The sequence below is a fragment of the Heloderma suspectum genome, chromosome 1, assembly GCF_057233095.1.
Source record: "Heloderma suspectum isolate Gila_16-S chromosome 1, 16-S_ref, whole genome shotgun sequence".
NCBI classification, from domain to species: Eukaryota; Metazoa; Chordata; class Lepidosauria; order Squamata; family Helodermatidae; genus Heloderma; species Heloderma suspectum.
This window is the reverse complement of record NC_139458.1, coordinates 305,936,516-305,956,302: the sequence shown is the minus strand read 5'-3', so window position 1 is coordinate 305,956,302 and position 19,787 is coordinate 305,936,516. Positions and strand designations below refer to the sequence as shown.

The following is a 19,787-nucleotide window of genomic DNA, read 5'->3' as shown; positions in this document are numbered from 1 at the left end:
TCTTGGATTCAGCATATCAAAAGCTTAAAGACCTAGAATCAGTTTCAGCTAGAACTGTGTTCTTTTTATGAAATGGTAGCATTCTGCCTCCTGCCTTCCCCTCACAACCATGACCTTGGTTTCATTTTAGTTGCAACAACTAGTTTGCCATAACAGCAGTTGAGCATCTGGTTGGATCTTAAAGCTAGGCGCGCGCGCGCGCACACACACACACACACACACACACAGAGGACGTTTATGCAACAAAAATGTGACAAAAATATTTTAAAGTTGAATGATCAATTTAGTAAATATAGCAGCTCTCCTTGCAAGAGCTCTTCCAATAGATATTTCTGCCTGCAGAGAATCCATATCGTGTGGTACATCAAAGTGAATTCCAGTGGCATACCACTCTTTATTTTATATACAATATATACATTCCTTCATTCTTTTTTGGCAAATAGGATCTTCATAGTCCAACACAAAAACAGGACATACTTTTACATGAAAAACAGTGCTTCACAACTTAGTGAAGTATCCATCCTCCAGTGTAAGCCTTCATTTTCCTAATGGTTTACTTCACTTTTTTAGTTCAAGCAGAAAAGTCTTCCATAAACAGTTTAAGGCTAATTATAAAAAGAAAAAGGGAAAACACACCCATGTCAAGTCTTTTCTATGTTTGTACTGTATTTTCTGCTCTTCGTGCAAATGTCACACATTAAGAAGATTCTCTTTTGACACTTTTGTTTCTACTGGCTCAATTTTTGTCGTGTCTTGTCGAGGCAATCCATACAGATATATTGAAATACATACAATGAACGCACCAAGAGAGAAGGTTATGGCTAGAAGGGGAAAAACAAAGCGCATAGTAAGAATTCGGAGGGAAGAGGCATGAAGTACCTTGCCTGATAGAATCTAGCGCAGGGTGGGCAACTTGTGGCCCTCCAGATATTTTGTCCTACAACTCCCATCACCCCTAGCCAGCATACCCAATGGTGAGGGAGGATGGGAGTTGTAGGCCAAAACATCTGGAGGGCCACAAGTTGCCTACATGGATTAGCCTCTTATTTTTCATCTTACGGTTTTTTGCTTATCACACATTAGTTAATACACCCAATATAGTGTTAACAATATCTTAAATTACAACATAACAGATACCTTAAGAAAGAATAAATGAGGAACTGTAGGCAGAGTTCACACATGCAGCACCTATCACTCAGTGACTGGAAGATCAAGCAACTATCTGCATGTGTGAAACTGCCGTTGTTTTCTCATGATGTAATCAAAAACAAAATATTTCTCAATGGAGGCAGTTAAACATTCAGCTATGGGCCTGAGTATGAAGGGGTACTGAGCAACATATATGCCTGCATGCAACAGCCTTTCACGGCTATTAAAGCCTTATTGCTAAAAAGGAAACAAATGATCTGGAACTGCAATCTTTTTCATGAGATGAGGAATCACATATTCTAACTTCGAAATTCAACAGGAATTCTAATGTACAATTGGTGTTGATGCCTTTCTACAACTATGCTAGTATCCTTAGTGGAACTACAGCAAAATATGCAATGGAAATGGTCCATCCAAATTTGCTTTGTGCCCCCAGCAAAACAGTGTTCCCCATCTCAATACGTTCTGCTTCATTCATTCCAATGTGGTAGTTTTCAAGATTTAATCAAGCATCCACAGCTTTCTTTCAGCTTTCATTAGTCCACAGAACATTGGATGTCACTGTTGATTGACTATGCGCTCACCCACTTTATGGAATCTTCCTAAATATGAAATACCAATAAGTAGTTTTCCCCATACTGCTGAATCAGTACAGCGTTGCTGTCCCATTATCTCCCCATAGCGCAGTGCCAAAAAAAATCAAGCATATACAGGTGGCAATGAAGGTTCAAATTAATTTGGTTTGTGACTCAGTAGTACAACTGCTTCTCTCGTAGGAGCCACTTTTTGCATTAGGCATTGGAAAAACATTGTTTAAAGGCTAAGCCTTGAGTAGCAGCCATTGGAAATCTAAGCCAAGTATGGAAACACATGCTCTCTTCGCTTTCTTAGTAAGAAACTTGTTTATTCTATTGCAGTGTACTTCTAACACTACTTGATACTGAAGTGGACTTTTTTTGCTTTGCCACATCTGGCAAGAGTGGGTGTTGCCAGCCTAGCATTGGTGACCTACGATGTTTTGTCAGTAGGTTGTCCTCATTGAACTGGAAATACCACCACGCTGCCAAACAATATAACAATGAACAGCAGTCATTCTGAACACCAGTTGCTGGGGACACACAAGCAGGAGGGAGCTAAAGTGCTTTTGTCCTGCTTGTGGGCTTCTCCTAGGCATCTGGTTGGCCACTGTGGAAACAGAATGCTGGACTAGATACGCCTTTGGTTTGATCCAGCACTGTTCTTATGTTCTTAGATTCAAGCCAATGCTAAACAAGCATGGCAGCAGAACAGCTCCTAAGACTGGGCCACAATGCTTACTTGAGGTAACGAGGCTGCTTAAACCCTGACCAAAAGCAACTTACTTATCTGTAAGCCGAAGAGAATGACTGACGCAACAGTAGAAAGAACAATGGCTGCCGCTGCTGAAAAGCCTTTCATAATGTTGTCTGTGTATTTGACAACAACTGAAGTGTAGAGGCCTCCAACGCTGGAAAGAACTAGGGAGCAAAAGGAGGGGCGCTCGTTAATGAAGTGTCAAACAACGTCTTGGCATAAAGAGCTATTTCATAATGTAGTCTGGTTCAAAGAAACGGGTAAGAAAACACCTCTTTAGTGTCATTTTTTTTGTTGATGGCAGCCTTGTGGACTACCAAAACCTGGCACTGAATTGTACCCAAATGTTAGTCCTACTTAGAGTAGACTAATTGAAATGAATGGGACTTAAATTAGACTAACATGAGATACAACCCATTGGTTTAATCATATTTCCAGGAACTGATATCATATACCTTTGGCTTAGGTTAAAAAAAAAAAAAATGTTTCAAGAGCTGGGCAACCAGAATTTAAGGCAAAATGCTAAAGACACTTACAGATGACAAACCAGACATAATGTGTGTAGCCATAGAAAAAACCCTTCTCCATTACTTGAGCTCCATCAGACATGTAGACACCAACCAAGGTCACCACAATTCCAGAGAGGTACATCTGAATGTTCCTGACCCATAAAGATGTATCTGAACTCTTTAGCACCTTCTCAAAATATACCCCTGAAAGCAAGGGGGGAGGGAAAGATAAACAGAAACTAACATATAGTATAAAATGAGGAAAACCAGAGTGAACATTCTGACACTTTTAATGTAAAGGCAGTTAATAGTTTGGTCTAAAACAATAGTCTAATTCTGTGCAATGTAAAAATGATTGCTGTGGAACGTACGAATCTCGGGTTGGATCCAGATTTGAGCTGGATCAACTGTACAGACGGAAATGGACTTCCCCACCCCCTCCAGCCCCCTGAAAATGCTATGGAGCCAAGAGACTGCGGAATGGGCTGAGCTGTGGTGTGGGGGGAGAACGGATCCCCCCAAACTGGGCAGAGGGATATTGCACAAGGGGAGCCTTCCTCTTGAGGAAGGCAGATCCTGGATTCAAGCCACTGTATAATATGCCATCAGTTCCAGCGTTTATTATTACAAAATCTTATAGAACAGAACTGTCTCTTGCTGTTTTTCTAAATCCACGTTACTTCTATTCTATCCATGTTACCTCTATTAAAACAATTCTGTGCAGAGTCTTTATAATGATACCTGCGTGGGAAGTCATGCATGGCGATTCCCCTGCTGCATCCATGGAGCCCTCTGTGCAGATACCTCTGTCTTCCCCCAACAGCTGCATTGAGCCAAAAGAATCAACCCTGTGCTTAGGAGAGGAAGGAACGCTCCATATGTTCCACCAAGATCATGATTCTATAGGTTGAAGGGTTCTGCTATACATGACATAAGCTCCCTTCTTATGTTAATTTTGCTGCACGGGACCTACCAAAGTGCACACTGCAAATGTAACATGAGAATCTGGGGCTGTGCTACACCTGCACTAAATCCATTTCTGGGAGGGGGTGTCACTGGGGCAGGGAGGACATTCCCACAAGGCTCAGAGTTTCTCATGTGACCTGAGCATCGCAGGAAGGAGCTGTGCTGTAATGGTTCCTAAGCTACAAATGTAACGCAAGAAAAGGGCCTGAGCTGTCGGTCTAGCTATAGTTATAGACAGATTCGTGCTGCCTGTCTTACCTGCAAATCCTGAACATAAAACAGCAATAGCAATTGCACCAAAGCCTATCAAAGGACTCTGTTCCACCTAAAGAACAAACAAAAAGGGAGACAGTTTATAACTGGTGGCAGCAGTTACTTCCAAAAGCTAAGTCGGAACACAAATTTATTATAACAATAAAACTAGCCTCGGGCCATCCTATATCATCTGTGTAGGAGTTAAACTACAGAATTTGATTTGCTGTTCACTCATTGCCTGTGGGGAAAATAAATGCATAATCTTTCTGGAAATAACCAAAAAGGCAAAAGCCTCAGTTTTTTCTTATTTCTGTCTTGCGTGGTTCCTTGTTTAATGAAGCTGCCTTGCAAGTCTCACCTCTGCTTTGTAAGGTCTTGTTATTAAACAAATAAGTCGTGTATGTTTGGTCAGGTGTAACACGGATGTGCTTATGGTCATATCCTTGAAAGAGACAACTCATCAGTTAAAGATTTCTAGTTGATTAGGTGAAGCTTCTGCTAAACTAAATCAGTAACATGTTACAACACTTCAATCAATAAAAGCTACCACTCATAAAAGAAGGAAAGCCATAGTATTCACCATATTTGATGAGAATTCCCTGGGTCAGTAATACACCTAAGCCAAAATGGCTTCCAATATGTGTGTTATGTGTTTAAAGACCCTTCAGAATTGTGGACAATCCAGATTTGTTCGTTTTTCACAAATTGACACTGATTTAAACTATCACCTTCAGTTGCCCGGAATTCTTATTTTAGAGGGAAAGTTCTAAGTACTTGAGGGTCAGGATGTAACTGTTATTTTTGGATACATACTAGAAGGATAGGTCTTTATCAGCATGTGTACTCAAAAACAAGCCCCAGTAAGTCCCAGAGGTTTACTCCCAAATTCAGTGTGCATAGGATTTCAGTTTAAGTTTCTTTTTTTACCAAATCTGACTTAGGGAAGAAGGAGAGGGTATATCTCTGTCACCTGCACAGAAGCTGACCAACTGGCTTACAATTTTGCACACCATACTGCAATTTTCCAGCTTAAAATTGCATGGCAAATGTAGCTCATCTTTAGTGGATAATAAGAAATGAGATGGGTTGAAACAGGTGATGATAATTTATTATTAATACTTAGCATTAATATGGGATTTAGAATGTTCAAAGTGGTTGATATACACAATCTCGGTAACCCTTTCAACAACTCATGTTACAAGTGAGAGGGCAGCCTAAGACATTCCCCTAGGGGGCTCTGTGGGCTAGACTGGGCTGTGGGTCCTACACCCCAATCTAGTCAGTGTGGTGTAGAAACAAGGTTTTCCCATGGTTCAAGGCTCAGAGTACTAGTCACTACGGTACACTAGGTCAGGGGTGGGCAGAATACAGACTGGGTCCCACTGGTCCATCTCTGAAGTGGACCAGCAAGGATTTCGGACTCCCAATTGTTTAACAATGGCAACAACAAAATTATTCTCTCCACCTGCAATGTATATTGCTGTATACATTGAAGAAATACTGCTGAATTGAAGAAAGCTGGGGAAGGGGGACCAGGAGTGGATTTGTGCGTGGAAGGACTGTGAGCTCAGTTCAGTTCTCAAACTCAAAATAAATTCCTGAACTCAGAATTCTTCAATTCAAACTATATGTCTTTTGCACCTGACTTACGTTGGTGGACCTCAAGGTTCCAGTGAAAAACAAAGTAGATTCTACAACCTGATGTCTGCCCATCCCTGCACTAGGTCGCTCAGAATATCTGTGTTTAAATATTGAAATGAACAGAGTGTATTGAATTATTCCAAATACCATATCAAAAGAGAACAAAGTGAAATATGTTTAAAGTCCCACATAAAAGTAAACACAGAACTAGAGACCATATTAAAAGAGAACAAAACAAAATATAATTTAAAACTCCACATAAAATTATACATAGGACAGAATTTATTATTTGAACTTTACTAAAACATAGCTAGGAATTAAGATTAAAAGTATTCTAAAAGCAATACAAATTAAAAACTGAGGAAATACATACCAATGTGACTTTTTTCCCCTTAAGGCTCAGAATCTCTACCACAGTTAACTGAGATAGAATCCAGATATCTTTTTCTAAGGCTAGAAGCCTTTATTGCAAAGGAAGGTACTCTCCAAGTTACATACTGATTGGTTCCTTGTAGGAGACAGATTAATTTTTCTTTCGCATTCCAGTGCCTCATTTCTCTAGGTTCTAGATGGTATTCTCTGATATCAGAGTATAGCCGACATTCAAAAATGGAGTGAGGCAAATCCTCCACTGCTGTTGCCCGACAAATGCATAATCTGTCTTGCCCCGAAATCTCCCCAAGTGAACCTTTGTTTCCATCTGTTCAAAACAGTCATGTAAAAGCTTTCCAGTATTCCATTTTCATGGAAAATGACAAGTATTTTTCACATTATGCATTTGCTAACCAGCACACAGTATTTGCAAAGGAAAGAACAGCTATGTCCATTTGTGCTCCTATATCTAGAACTCTGTCTGAAGCCGTTTCCGGTTACAATTCCACATGCAGATACTGAAATGAAGTGGGAAATATAAATGAACGTGTGCTTCTTGTGAACCTTTCAGTATGCAGTATGTGCTTCCAGAGTCTCCGTTCAATGAAATTATGCCTCGATGCGTAAACAGCCATTCTAGATTTCAGAAGACAGGTATGGAGAAAGGCTCCTAGTGATAAACCTTACCTGAACTTTTGTAGCCTGCGCTGGCTTCCACTGAACAAGTGTGACTCCACCACACAACATAAAGACTGAGAACCACTGCAGTTTACTGAGAGAGCGGTTCAGCATTAAGACTGTACATAAGGCAGTGCATGGGATCTTCAACTGATATGTCACCTAAAACGCCAGATAAAAAGGTCATGTGGTTTATGGACAGCATCCATGAAAAGTTATACCAATACAAATGTGTTCATCTTGAAGCTGCCACAAGACTGTTGTTTTTGCTGCAAGATACGAACATGGCTACCCCTCTGGAAGTGGTGTATTTAGTTACAAAGGTATTAAGAGCACGGCAGCAAAGGCAATCATCTGTTTAACACACTTCCCATGTTCTAAACTTATTGGGTTGGACCCAGACTTAGTCATACTTAGAGTAGACCCATTATTAATATTATATTACATTTCTATACCTCCCCATAGCCGAAACTCTCTTAAAACCAATGGCACTTAAGTTTGTGATAACTAATGCAAGTCCAATTGATTTCAATGGGTGTACTCTAAGTCTGGATCCAACCCAGTGGGTAAAATCCAACATAATCCAATGTAAGTCCTACTTACAGTAGACCCAAAGGAGGACTTAGGTTGAATTTTACCGACTGGATTTAACTTTTCCCGTTCATTTTTTAGCAGTGACGCTATCCTGTGAAACAATCTATTAGTTACCAAAAAAATAATAATGACCCACAATAATTAGGAAAGATTTACAAGTGCATCCTTAGGAAAGATTAGCATGTACATCCCTTGTTGACTTGTCCCTTCTGTGACTTGGAGCTGATAGTATGAGCCATTTCCACCGAAAAGGTGCTGTCTTTCCGTTGCCGTTGGACAATGTAAAAGCTCTGTCTGCAGTGCTCAGTTTGCAAGGATTGTTTCATATGTGCAAATTGCCGCCACTGATGAGAAGCACGCCTGTATGAACTCGCCCTTATAGCTGACCTGGTTCAGGCTTCTGTAGCTTGCTTCCTAACAGTTACGGTTTCTGTAGCTTGCTTCCACAATTACCTGGTAAACGGCTGCATCCAAATTGCTAAGAGCCAGGAAGGCCATATTGTTCTGAATGGCATACACAAGAGATGGGATGCTTAATTTGAGTAGTTCTTTAGGGCTGCCCAAGACGTTTTCCTTTAAAGATGTCAACAGTCTACCCAGGCTTCCAGTCTCTCTGGGGGGAAAAAAGTGGGAAGTTGTTTTCAGGAAAGATAAGTATTACTGTAGCTATTTAACAACTGGTAAGTACAGCAGAACGGGAATCATCCAGAAATTGCCCTATGGAGAGGCCCTCTGCTCACGACCTCCAGTTGACTCCCTGTCACATCAGCACAAGGCAACTCAATTTCTGGGAAGGGCTCGCCGCACACCATGGCTAAGGCACTTTTATTTATTTATTTATTTATTTGGCTTGTGCCCTGCCTTTCTACCAAAAATGGCACTCCAGGCAACTTACAATCACTAATGTCCTTGGGTCAATCTTCAAGCCCTTCCAGAATGACAAAGCAGAAGAAGCCAATAAGTGGAGGGAAGAAACAGTCTTGTTGATTTTCCTGGCAAGCTTTTAATTCACATTCTTTCCCCACCAACAAGACACATGGCTGCCCAACTGTAGCCATCTGTGTCGCCTTCAGGGTGATGGAAGTGAGGGACTTCCACCCTTAAATGCATCCGAAAAATCATTTTCAATTAATCAATCAATTAATTACTAAAACAATAAGGAAGACACTCCAATGGACAGCGCCAGAAGGAAGATAAAACTCCAGCTGTCTGTTTTACAACTTCCTCTAACAATGCAGTTAGAGATCATTTTTATTAAGGGATCTACCAATGGAATTATATGCCTTCTAGGATACAACAGATTAAGCTACTGGATCTAATCAGCATTGGCAGTGTTATGCCCAGAACACCAGCTTTTACACATTTGGTGACACTGTAAAGTAGCTCAAAAATTCTTGCGGAGGCAAGTGGTAGGAACAATTCAAGACAGACTTGGTGACCCTATTCCCAGAACTCCGCAGGCCCTAAATGCCTTTGGGAAAGGAGCAAAGAAAGAATTACAGAGTCAGTCTTCCCCAACCTGGGCCCTTCCAAACATGTTGGACTACAACTCCCAACATGCCCCAGCCAGCATGGCCAATGCTGGCTGGGGGTGAGGGGAGTTGTAGTCCAACACATCTGACAGGCAACTTGGGGAAAGCTGTTGTAGGCAACCTTTTGGCAGGAGAAAGCATGGTCATCTGTAAAAATGGGTTAAAACCAAAACTGCCATTAATCGATGATTGGTGTAGGAAAAATGGATATAGGATGGATGTGTCAAAATTATATGCAATTTCAAAAGCATGGACAGGTCCCGAGATCAGAATGAGGCTGTTCACATATAATGGCAACGTGCACGAGCAGAGAGTGGGCACACTGCCTTCAGCACAATCACCTCTTCTGCTTTCACCCCACAACCCACCATAAGCTCCTTCTTCGTAGCTTGGTTTCCAGTTTGGTTGAGCTATAATATATGATGTTATGTCCTGCAAAATAAATTGTAATCACAACTTTTCAAAATATCTGAGGCAATTACTGATCTCATCGCAAACAGCACAAATACTGGGTGGGGGTGGGGATAGCCACGGGGAGACTGCAGCCCCTACCTCCCGAGAAGAACGTCATAGCAAAGGGGAGACCAGTCTGGCCATACATGGGCCAGAGAAGGAACTGCTGCAGGGAGCTTGCTGGGTTGTAGAGCATGACATCCAAATCCGGACCTCTGGGTTGTTGACGGGCTAAATGACCCAGCAGTTAACCCAACAACAAACCTTGGGCTAACCTCTAGATTGTTTAACCCTTCAACAAGCCAGCAGCCCAGGTTCAGACATTGCACTCCACATCCTATGAAGGAGCCGATCATGGGTTGTGGAATAAAAACGGAAGAGGCGGGCACGCTTCCCCACTCATTTTAAAAGTCCATGATCTAGTTTGTGCTTGTTTGTTCAAACTAACTAACAAGACAGCTGGGCTTTTCTGGAACACATTTTCAAGACTCAGTATATCATTTATGAATTTGATAGGACAGTAATTAAGCATTTGGAGTCAGCACAGCACGAATGGCCATTTTTCATGCGTTCCCCATAATTACAGGATAAGCAAATGATTACGCAGTTGAAACCAGGCCTCAAAAAAGCTACTCATAGCTAGTGACCTACCTTTTGCCTCTTGCTTCTCAACTTTGGGATTCAGTGATGCTGAGGAGAGGGCGTGTTATGCTAGAAACACACACAGAAACCCCAGGTATTAACCCCCCCCCCATTTTAGGGCCCCCTACCATGTATCCTTTACAAAAGAAGTGAATGTAATACATCTGCAAAAGAAGGGGCTACAACATTACAGTAGGGGACTGTTTCACATGCTTTGCATGCAGGAGGTCCCAGGTTCAATTTCTGGCATCTCCAGTTAGGGCTGAGAAAGAGCTTTGCCTGAAATCCTGGAGAGCCGCTGCCAGTCATTGTTGACAATACCAGGCTACACGGACCAATGGTTTGACTCAGTGTAAAGCAGCTTCCTATGTTCACATGCTCCTTTTGAATGGCAGGGTGGAGGGGAGCAGGGCAGAAAGAACTGCAAGAGAAGAGGTTTAAGTCTTTTTGACTGCTGGCTTCACCTATGATAGTTTTCTGCTAAAAACAACACCCAGTGCAGACATCACACTTAGCTATGGTTAGTGCTAAACAGGCTTTCTTGCCTTAACAGTGGTTAAGATCCTGAATGTATAGGGAAAACATCATTTAGCTTGCTGAACTAAACCCTCCCTGCCCCCAGAAGGCATGTACAGAAAGACACCATCACCATGCTCAAAAAGAGGCTACAGAGGGAGAGAAACTGTCTTAATGGTTGCTGTTACACTCATGCTCTATTTGGGGATTTCCCAAAGGCATCTGGTTGGCCACTGTATGAAGAGAATGCTGGATGAGATGGATCCTTGTCTGATCCAGCATGGCTTTTATGTTCCTATTAACCTAACATTTAAACATGCTTGAAACAAACCAAGATTTGCAAACTCACTTTAGGATATAAGTTTTACATTGTGGTTTGCAGCCTATCCTTAACTATTATTTAGGTATTCAAACATAGCGCTTAAGAAAAACCACCCATGGTAAGCATTATGTCTGCGTATGACCAAACCCATTCATCCAAAGGGACGTCTTATCTGCACTGGTACTGTGACATGTACGTCTCCACTGAAGGTTCAGAGCTCTCCTAGAAACTGACATCAATGAGGAAATTGGTCACATGAGTTGTGTGAAATTTAGATCAGAATCAAAGTTTGAAGTTATGTCTCAGAAGCCCAACATTTATCACCAACACATTTGGGGGCAAATAGTACAACACTGTTCTGTGGATTGCTTCTAACCCTTAAATGCCACGTTAGTAAGGATGCAAGTTCTCCTTGAATAACTCTGAAGAATCATGCCTACACCAACTGAAATAACTTCAAGACAAGATTCTGCACTTAATCCATACTGACATCTTGAACTTTATCCAAAACAATGAGAAAGAACCCAGATGGTGACGTTCACTGATCGAACTGCTCAGAGGAGAGATTTGGAAAAGGAAACTAAAATGTGCATGTTTTCACTTGCTTTGAAACTGATCTTTCAGAGAAGTACTATCTGCCTACAGAAGCCTCCTGTACACATGAACCACAGCAAGAAGCATAGAAAACAAGCAAAGATTTTTTTAAAAGTAGAAATAAATGAAACATAAGAGAAAATGAGCAAATGCACCACTCCAATATGCTCATCAGCACTCATACTTACTTTGCTAAAATACCCAAACTTAGGAATAACTTGATAACTTCCGTAATACAGACGGCTGTAGTTGAAAAGTACAGTATTGTTTCTGCTGTTCTCGTGTATCGCAAGGCTACCGTATATGTCGCAGCTACCAAGGTCATCACCGTCAAGCAGTACAACTTAAAAAGCAAACTGACATTTTCTGAAAAACAAAAGCATCGCTCTGTAAGATAGGAGAGGCAAACCACCTTGACAGCAGAGCTGGAAGTAAAGCCACCTGTGCCATTCTGACCTGAGAAAACAACCCAAGGCTTTAAAGCAGTAGAATTCTAGATTTCAAATGGTATGGCAAGCCTATTGCATTGGCAGGCCTTTCAAAGATACGATGCAAGTGGGCAGAGCTATCCAACTTTGTCACGTCTGCTTCAGCTTCCCTTAAACATTGCTGTCTTGCTGGAACAACTTTTCATCAGAGCTAGGTCGAGAGCTACTCTGACTGCCCTTAGGGTGCTCTATGAGGGGCTCCAACTTTCTTCCTCACTAAAAGGCCCATTTGGGGGTACTTCTGCCCTTCATTGGGACTTCTCTCCAGTGCCATGGCATCACTGCTGATCCCCTAGCACAGAAGGGTGGGGCCAGGGCTCTAAATGGCCACACCCTTATCATAGGGTGCTTTCCAGACAGATGGCTCCAAGCGCTGCCAGCTGAAAGACATTGTGCAGCTATTCTGTCTTTTCCTCCTTAACAGGTTTTTGGAGGAAGGAAAAGACAGAAGAGGAAAACATGGGAGGGTTACAAGTGGAAGGAGATGTTGTTTGACACCCCCCACCCCCCTAACATTCTGTGAATGATGCAGGGTGATTGCATGATAAAAGCCTTGTCTGGAAGCACCCCCAGTCTTCGCTGTCCTCTTAACAGTAGGATATTTTCAAAGGAGCACCTCATGTGGCACCCATAACTTCAACTGAAAATAAAGACCAGCACAAATTAATAGGATTATTTCCACATACTGATTTTAGGATCAATATGTAAGAAGATACTAGCAAACACAAACATGACAGGATCATCTGCCTCTTAATAAGAGAGAGATGTAATGGAGTAGACGTCATGGAAAATCTGGCCACCAAGGAGGACTGTTACGTTTGCATCGCATTGTTGGTTTGCTTAATTTATAAAGTTTTATTTCGCTATTTATTCAATACTCTACACTATGAATCATTATACCATTACTCTGATCAGGCCATGAACTGCCATGCCCTGTTGTTCATAACTTTATTCTTTTAAGAGAGCTAGACCTTTGACTGTGTAAACATTCCTGCAAGGTATAATTTATACACCACACTGTTGCAATCATATAAACTAAGCACATCCTTTTAGAGATAAAATCTCATTCACTCCAGTGTAATAGGATCAACTGTGAGCAACAGAAAAATCTGCAAAAGACACAAGTACCTTTGGGTGCTTCCAGACTGATGGTTCCTAGTGCTATAAATCATTGCTCTTCTGTTGTAAGCTACAAGCAGAATTACAATTGATTTTCCACATTATCAGGGGTTATTGTGCAATTTCTCTGTGTACATCCCACTATGTTCTGTTCACACCAATGCCCTTAGTGCTACTCTTCTGTCTTTGGAGGGAGCACTCCTACGGCCACTAGACAGCGGCTAGACGGCCATAGGATATCTGGTTTTCCAGGAACCGACCTCCCCCCACTTCCGCGCTGCCTTGCGGAACAGCCCCATCCTCCACACTTGCAAGAAGAGTGTGGAGCGGCTGAAATGGGGCGTTCCTGGAGGGCGTTCCAGGGTGGGGAGGGCGGAAATGCCTGTACGACACATCCTGTGTGTCATACAGCAGCCTCCTCCCCCAGTTAGACAGCAAAAAATGCAGGGCAGGAAGAGCGCGGAGGGAACGATCCCCTCTGTGCTTCTCCTGCCCTGCTTTGGATAGGCAGTTGCCTCCAAGTTCAGAGGCGGCCGCCTATCTGAATAGGATTGTGCCCTTAAAGGGTTTTACCAGGGGCAGCTGAACCTATCACAGCTCAGGAGATATTCATTATACACTTTACAGTGGACACCATTTTTATCACCTGCTTATTGTTTTAGTTGATCTCTTAAGTATCACTAAAACACTTTTCCAGCTGTTTTAAAATATTAAAGCAAATATTAAATTCATTTACCAGTTAAATGAAAAAAAGTATTATAGTGTTATATCCCTATAATTATATATAAATATATAAAATAATGAGAGAGAAACCTTTCCGCTCACCACCATTTTAGCAAGGTGGCTAATGGCAGTGACCACAAAGGTCATTTAGGGCACAATCTTATGCATGTTTAGACAGAAAAAAGACCATGGCTGGCTGGGGCACGCTGGGAGTTGTAGGTCTTTTTTGCACCTAAATGTGCATAGGATTGTGCCCTTAAATTGTTTTTTTTAATATTAGCATTTTAAAGGTATAGCATTTCACCCATATAAAGGTATAACACATTTTCTTAAAAGTAGCATTATACAGATAAAATGCTATACCCCTATAATGCTAATTTTAAAAAAAATCATTTAAAAAGAGACCTTTCTGGTCACAGGTATTAACCACCTTGCTAAAACAGGAGTGAATGGAATGGACTTCTTTTCCTTATCATTTATTATACAAAACAGCTTGCATAAATATATATAATGTTATAGAAGTACAGGCTACAACACTCTTTCATTTTAATAATATTTCACCAGTGGGTGTGTATATACACATCTACATAAAGAGAGAGTCCAAAAAATATTCAGCGCTTCTTAAAAGATGTCTAAAAATAAAAAAAGGCAACTGATCAAAATGGTACCCACCGGAAAGATTACACTGAATGTGTGCAGAACTATGATAGATTCATCTGCTCAATAGGCCATTGCCCATATCAAAACCATACTTCTTAAAAAAGAAATAAGGGTAACACTAAGGGCATCTACTTCTGTGGAGAGTGTGTTACTCTTCTCAAAGAAGTCAGACTTTCTGTTGTAAGAAAAAAGATGGAAGCAGCACTGGGAAAACATGGGAGGATTACAAATGGATGACAACATTGTGTAGGGCCCCCATAAAATGTGAGTCAACTCGGCATGGGAATACCACAATAAATGCTTGTCTGGAAGCAGCCCTTGACAACACAAATCAAAAGTGTTGCACATAAGTAAATCTATTTGGCTGAAATCTTCAGAAAGGACAGAAAGCATGGTTCTAGCATGAGTTCTGGAATCACTTCTTTCATTACATTTAACACGTGAGAATACGCCTGTTTTCTGATATTTATTTATTTTATTACATTTTTATACCACCCAAAAGCCAAAGCTCTCTATAAAAATGTTCGTTCCAGCATCTTATTTCAGTCTGATCCACACTTATGCACAGAACCAGATGCAGGGACTGGCTTCTAGATTAAGTTATCAAGACCAAAAAAGCACGAATGGCACAAGAACAGCCATTCACACATTGCAAAAAAAACACCTGTGTAGATCTGCTCGCATGAAAAGATAACAGGAGAAGCAGCCCCTAGGTTTGTGGATGTGTTTTGTCGCAAGCCAAGGATTCTTATTATTTTTTTTTACAAACTAAACAATATTTCCAAGCAATACATATGGGGCCACACCTCAGGCAAGATCCCTCAAAGGGGGGTTCTTTGCATAAGGGCTCAGGTGGAATCCTAAAGAAAGAGGGCAGTATGAGGTACCCACACAGCCCTGGTCACAAACAGGTGGGGCGAGGAAATTCATTTTGCGCCACAGCTGATGGGGCCACTGGCCATACTAACTGGGGAAGATCGGGGCTGTAGTCCAACCCATTTAGAAGGCAAATCCTCTCAGCAGCCCTGTTCATGCGAATTTAGGCGCTCCCTAACTTGCAATGTATTTAAAGTACAGGAAGCAGGGTGGGGTGGAAGGAAGGAAGGAAGGCAGCACTGTCCATGTTCTTCATCTAGTGAACTCATACTCTCCCGACAGGCAGCTACGGAGAGGTATTCTGTATAAATCGCTACACGGTCCTGGAGTAGCTATTTACAGGTAGCACGACGCCGGTCGGTCTGGCGGGTGTTTCTTTTGCGCCTTGTCTCGTAGAGCGGCAACCTCCTCCCCGCCCCCGCTATCGGGGTGGGTTCCACATCAGAGGGAGGGTCTCTTCAGAACCCCCCCCCCCGCCGCCGCGTAACATGGGGACACCCAGCAGTTCACCTCAATGAAACGGACTGCTCCATTTTCGTATAAGAGGCACCACGATTGCGAGTGGCGCGGGTAGCTTCCAGCTTCGATCCTACTATTCAGGTGCGAGCGGGGAAGGGGATTACCGAGCAAGGCGTCTCTCGCTTACCTTTCGGAGGCGCCATGGTATCCGGAGGAAGAATCGGCGGGCGAATGCCCGCCCCGCCAAACCTCCCAATGTACCATAGAGAGCGGCAGTGGACGGCTAGAGCGGACAGCACAGGAGGAATTCAACCATAGAGCTGCTTCACTTTTTCCGCCGGAAGCGGAATTCGATGGGGCCTTCCCTAGGCTTCTGAAACATAGACTCACAATCCCTCTATCCTGATAGCGGGGCGCATTGGCAGGACAATTAAAAAAACGTTTTAGAGCTCGACGAAATCGTACTAACAGCAGAAAAAAGAGTTAGAAACTGCAGGAACTCTTGTTTTTGCTTCTTTTGTTTCTGATCGGCTTTCTCCCTTGTTGTCTATCGGCTGCTCCCTCTTTCCCCCCAGGGGAGCCCGCGTCGTTGAGGATGGAAGGGAACAAAGGCACAAGGACGTTTTCGACGGACAGGTCCTCTGTCCACATGGTTATTTTTGACGCCGTGACGGCCTCTCAGCGTGGCGGGGGCGGGGGCGATACCATAAATCTCCAGTCGGGCAAATCGTGCTCTGCTGTCGATTTTGGATTCCCCTCCCCGTGGACCATCAGGGCTTTCTATGCCTTTTCTCAGTTGCAGTGATCGGCGACATCATTGACCCCTCCAGTCAAGAAAGAGAAAAGCTAAGAAGTGCACGTTCTTTATAAGACTAGTCTTGTTTTGTGGGGGAAAGAAATGCAGATTTTCCCCGCTTTGCAAAATGTTTTTTTTTTTTTAAAGCCCAGCAAACGCTCCCTCGTTATGAAGGGATAAACTGTCTAATATGATTGTTCCCATTTTGCAAATGGGGCAGGGAGTGAGGCTGAGAGTGGTTTACAGCAACCTTGTAGTTTACAGTGCAATCCTATCCCTATCGACTCAGAAGTAAATATTGTGAAGTTCGATGGGTCTTACTCCCAGGTAAGTGGGTACAGGATTGCAGCCGTCGTCCTTATCTTGCAGGGCCGGGGAGACATGGTGAGAAAAGGAACCCTATAACATATTTTATTGTTGTTTATATATTAGCCATCAGGGTGTATATTTCTCCCCATATTGTCTCCCGGTGGGGGGGGGGGGAGTTGAGGCTGAGTCACAATGACAGCAGCTCTGCTCCAGTCACTTGCATGCAGCATTTACGTGCTTTTACCCTTCTAATAGATCAATGCACCCTTCCCCATCCTGGTGTCTGGGGGATGCTGGGAGTTTTAGTCCAACGCATCTAGAGGGCACCAGGTTGGGGAAGCCTGAATCAATGGATATCACAATGGACTACATCTGATAACGTGAACTGTAGTCCGTGAAGGTTTATGCCATAACAAATGTGTTAAGTCTTGAAAGTGCCATAACAATCTTTGTGGGTTTTGCTGCAACAGACTAACTCACCTACCTCTCTGGAAACTGCTTCCTGTAGAAGCTATTCAGATGCAGGTGCAAAAATATTAACGTAGGAAGGTCCTGTGTCCTCTCTCCCTCCTGGCAAGAAGAATGGGAAAACTGAGACTTGCAGTAACTGTAGCAGCCACATTGACAAGATCCAACCCACAATGCAGAAGCTCAAGACCAGGGATGCCTGGAGAGAGAGAAATCTGATATATACTGGGGTGGTTTTTATGGATGAAGCAACAAGCAGCCCAACTAAACATGCTGAGTCTATTTCCTTCTGCTGTGTACTAACAGCTCATGGAAATGTGATGTTCCCTCCCCTCTTCTTCCAGATGGTGTGGAATGTGGTATTAGAACACTGCTACTGTCTGTCACGTATGTAGCACTTAATATTTTCAAAATATCTTACAATCATTAATTTGTTTAATCTTTTTTCTGTCCTTACAATCTTGTTAAGTATTTAAATATTAATTTCATTTTGCACCTGGGAAACCCAGGGGAAAAGTAGTGACTTTCCCAAGTATACTCCGTGAGTCTACTGTTGTTTTAGGCATGCTACCAGATTTGTTTTTAACCATTTTTATGTGCACTTTAGCAGTATTCTACCCTGCACTCCCACCACTTTTTGGTGACTGACCATGAATGTGCATCATGCCATCTATATTTCTTTTGTTTCTGTAACTCAAATCAATCCTCCATGAATTTGCCCTTTAAAGTTATCAGAAGCAGGTGCATCATCCAAGCCAGGCAGGAATCAAATTCCAGAGCAGCAAATAAGGATCAGAGCAGCTAGAGGCAGGTGTGTAGTCAAAACAAGGTAGGGATCAAGTTCCAAGGGCCATAAATGAAAGGGAGCTGGAAGTTAGGCTGTATTCTCACACTAGAGGCAAACTGCTTAGACTAAGGAACTGGCTGTAAGGCTGGGACTTGGCTCTTTGGGTCAGCTGATAGGTGCACAGGCAGGTTAGATACATGCCCTGAAGCACAAAGCACAGTTTGCTCTTCTTGCAGTGAGAACAGTAGTGGTGATGCAAAAGGAAAGGTATCAGAGCATATGTAAAGGTTTGGGGCCTACAAAGGGGAAAAGGTCAGGCCTAGCGGCCTGGAGTTTTTGCTAGGAGGAGATATCCTTGAGAGGGGTAGTTCCATTTCCCTGGTTAGGTTTCAGTTTCATTTCCTCAATTAAGTTTCATTTCTTCAGGTTTGAAGCAGTACTTTTGTGGGGATGGGGGTATAAAAAGAGAGTCAGAAATACCAGAGCAGTAAGAGCAGAGTTGTGGAGACAGAACCTGAAGAGGGAGCATGAAGAAGCAGCCTGGATAAGTCTAAGTACAGCTAGGATAAAGGAATTTGCATTTTGCAGCTTTTATTTTCTCTTAAGGCCTTTTGTATCACTCAGCTCCACTTTGTAAATACCTGTAGTTGTGATTTGCTTGCTTTAATTTACCAGTAAACTGTTGTGGTTAAACCCTGTGTCTAGAGTGTCAGTCACCCCATGTCTACAGTGTAAACCCCACATTACTGAGAAGGGGAAGTTTAAAAGAAGGAAGGTGGGACTCTTAAGGAGGCAAGAGATCCTTCAGGAGTTGCTCAGGGTTCAGGTCAATGGTGGAACCCCGACAGCTTGCCTGGCAGGTGTCCTTGTTCAAGACCCACCCTGGCTCCTCACAAGCTTACAGCAATGGCCAAATTAACTGGTAGACTTACTGTGTTGAAGTATACCATCCAAAGTAGGGTCTCAAAATTCAGTCTCGGCCTCTAAGTTAGGGGTGCAGAAACTCAGGCCGCATCCAGCACCCGAGGTCCCAATCTGCCCCTCTGGGGTTTCCCATATAGTCATGCACCCTTCCTACGGCCCCTTCCCCTGATTGGTGGCTTCCCAGCTTTTGTGCAGTTTTTCCCCCATTTTAAAAGGTTGAAATGCCTATCCTAAGCCTTAGTTACTAGCGGTAAACTAAAAGAGACTGGCATTTTGGGGGTTTTAGCCATACCCCTTTTGCATTTGGCCCCACCCACCGCTGGAATGTGGCCCCTGAGAGCTTCTCTGAAATTGAATTTGGCCCTCAGGCTGTATAAGCATCTTCAGATTCCCTGGCCTGAAGAAACAGTTTATCTCCAAAGCATGGATACACTGGTATTGTTTCGTGTCCCAGTGTTACTACTGCATAATAAGGCAACCATGGATACATTGCCACAGGGTAGCATGCCCTGCTTGAAAAACAGATTCCTCAGCCTTCAGGCTGTGGATATAGGACTATGTCTTGGTTTCTGATACCTAGCATCAACCCTGGCGTGCAAGTATTAGGTCCTTGCAGGCTATCA

The 19,787-nt window shown here is 42.7% G+C and overlaps 1 protein-coding gene across 3 annotated transcripts; it reads right to left on the bottom strand.

Annotated features, from left to right (window-relative positions):
- Positions 1 to 262: 262 nt before the first annotated feature.
- Positions 263 to 16,154, bottom strand: SLC35A1 (solute carrier family 35 member A1). Of its 3 annotated transcripts, none has more exons than XM_084827073.1 (8): positions 16,068 to 16,154; positions 11,744 to 11,921; positions 7,950 to 8,109; positions 6,912 to 7,064; positions 4,215 to 4,281; positions 3,732 to 3,813; positions 2,511 to 2,645; positions 263 to 821 (listed from the first exon to the last, which is right to left on the bottom strand). In XM_084827073.1, the coding sequence occupies exons 1-8, from the start codon at positions 16,081 to 16,083 to the stop codon at positions 737 to 739; spliced, it is 876 nt and encodes a 291-aa protein (XP_084683199.1). In that variant the 5' UTR covers positions 16,084 to 16,154; the 3' UTR covers positions 263 to 736. The 3 variants fall into 3 exon arrangements, with proteins under 3 accessions (XP_084683199.1, XP_084683198.1, XP_084683200.1); XM_084827072.1 differs by lacking the exon at positions 3,732 to 3,813 and adding an exon at positions 3,018 to 3,194; XM_084827074.1 differs by lacking the exon at positions 3,732 to 3,813.
- Positions 16,155 to 19,787: the final 3,633 nt, after the last annotated feature.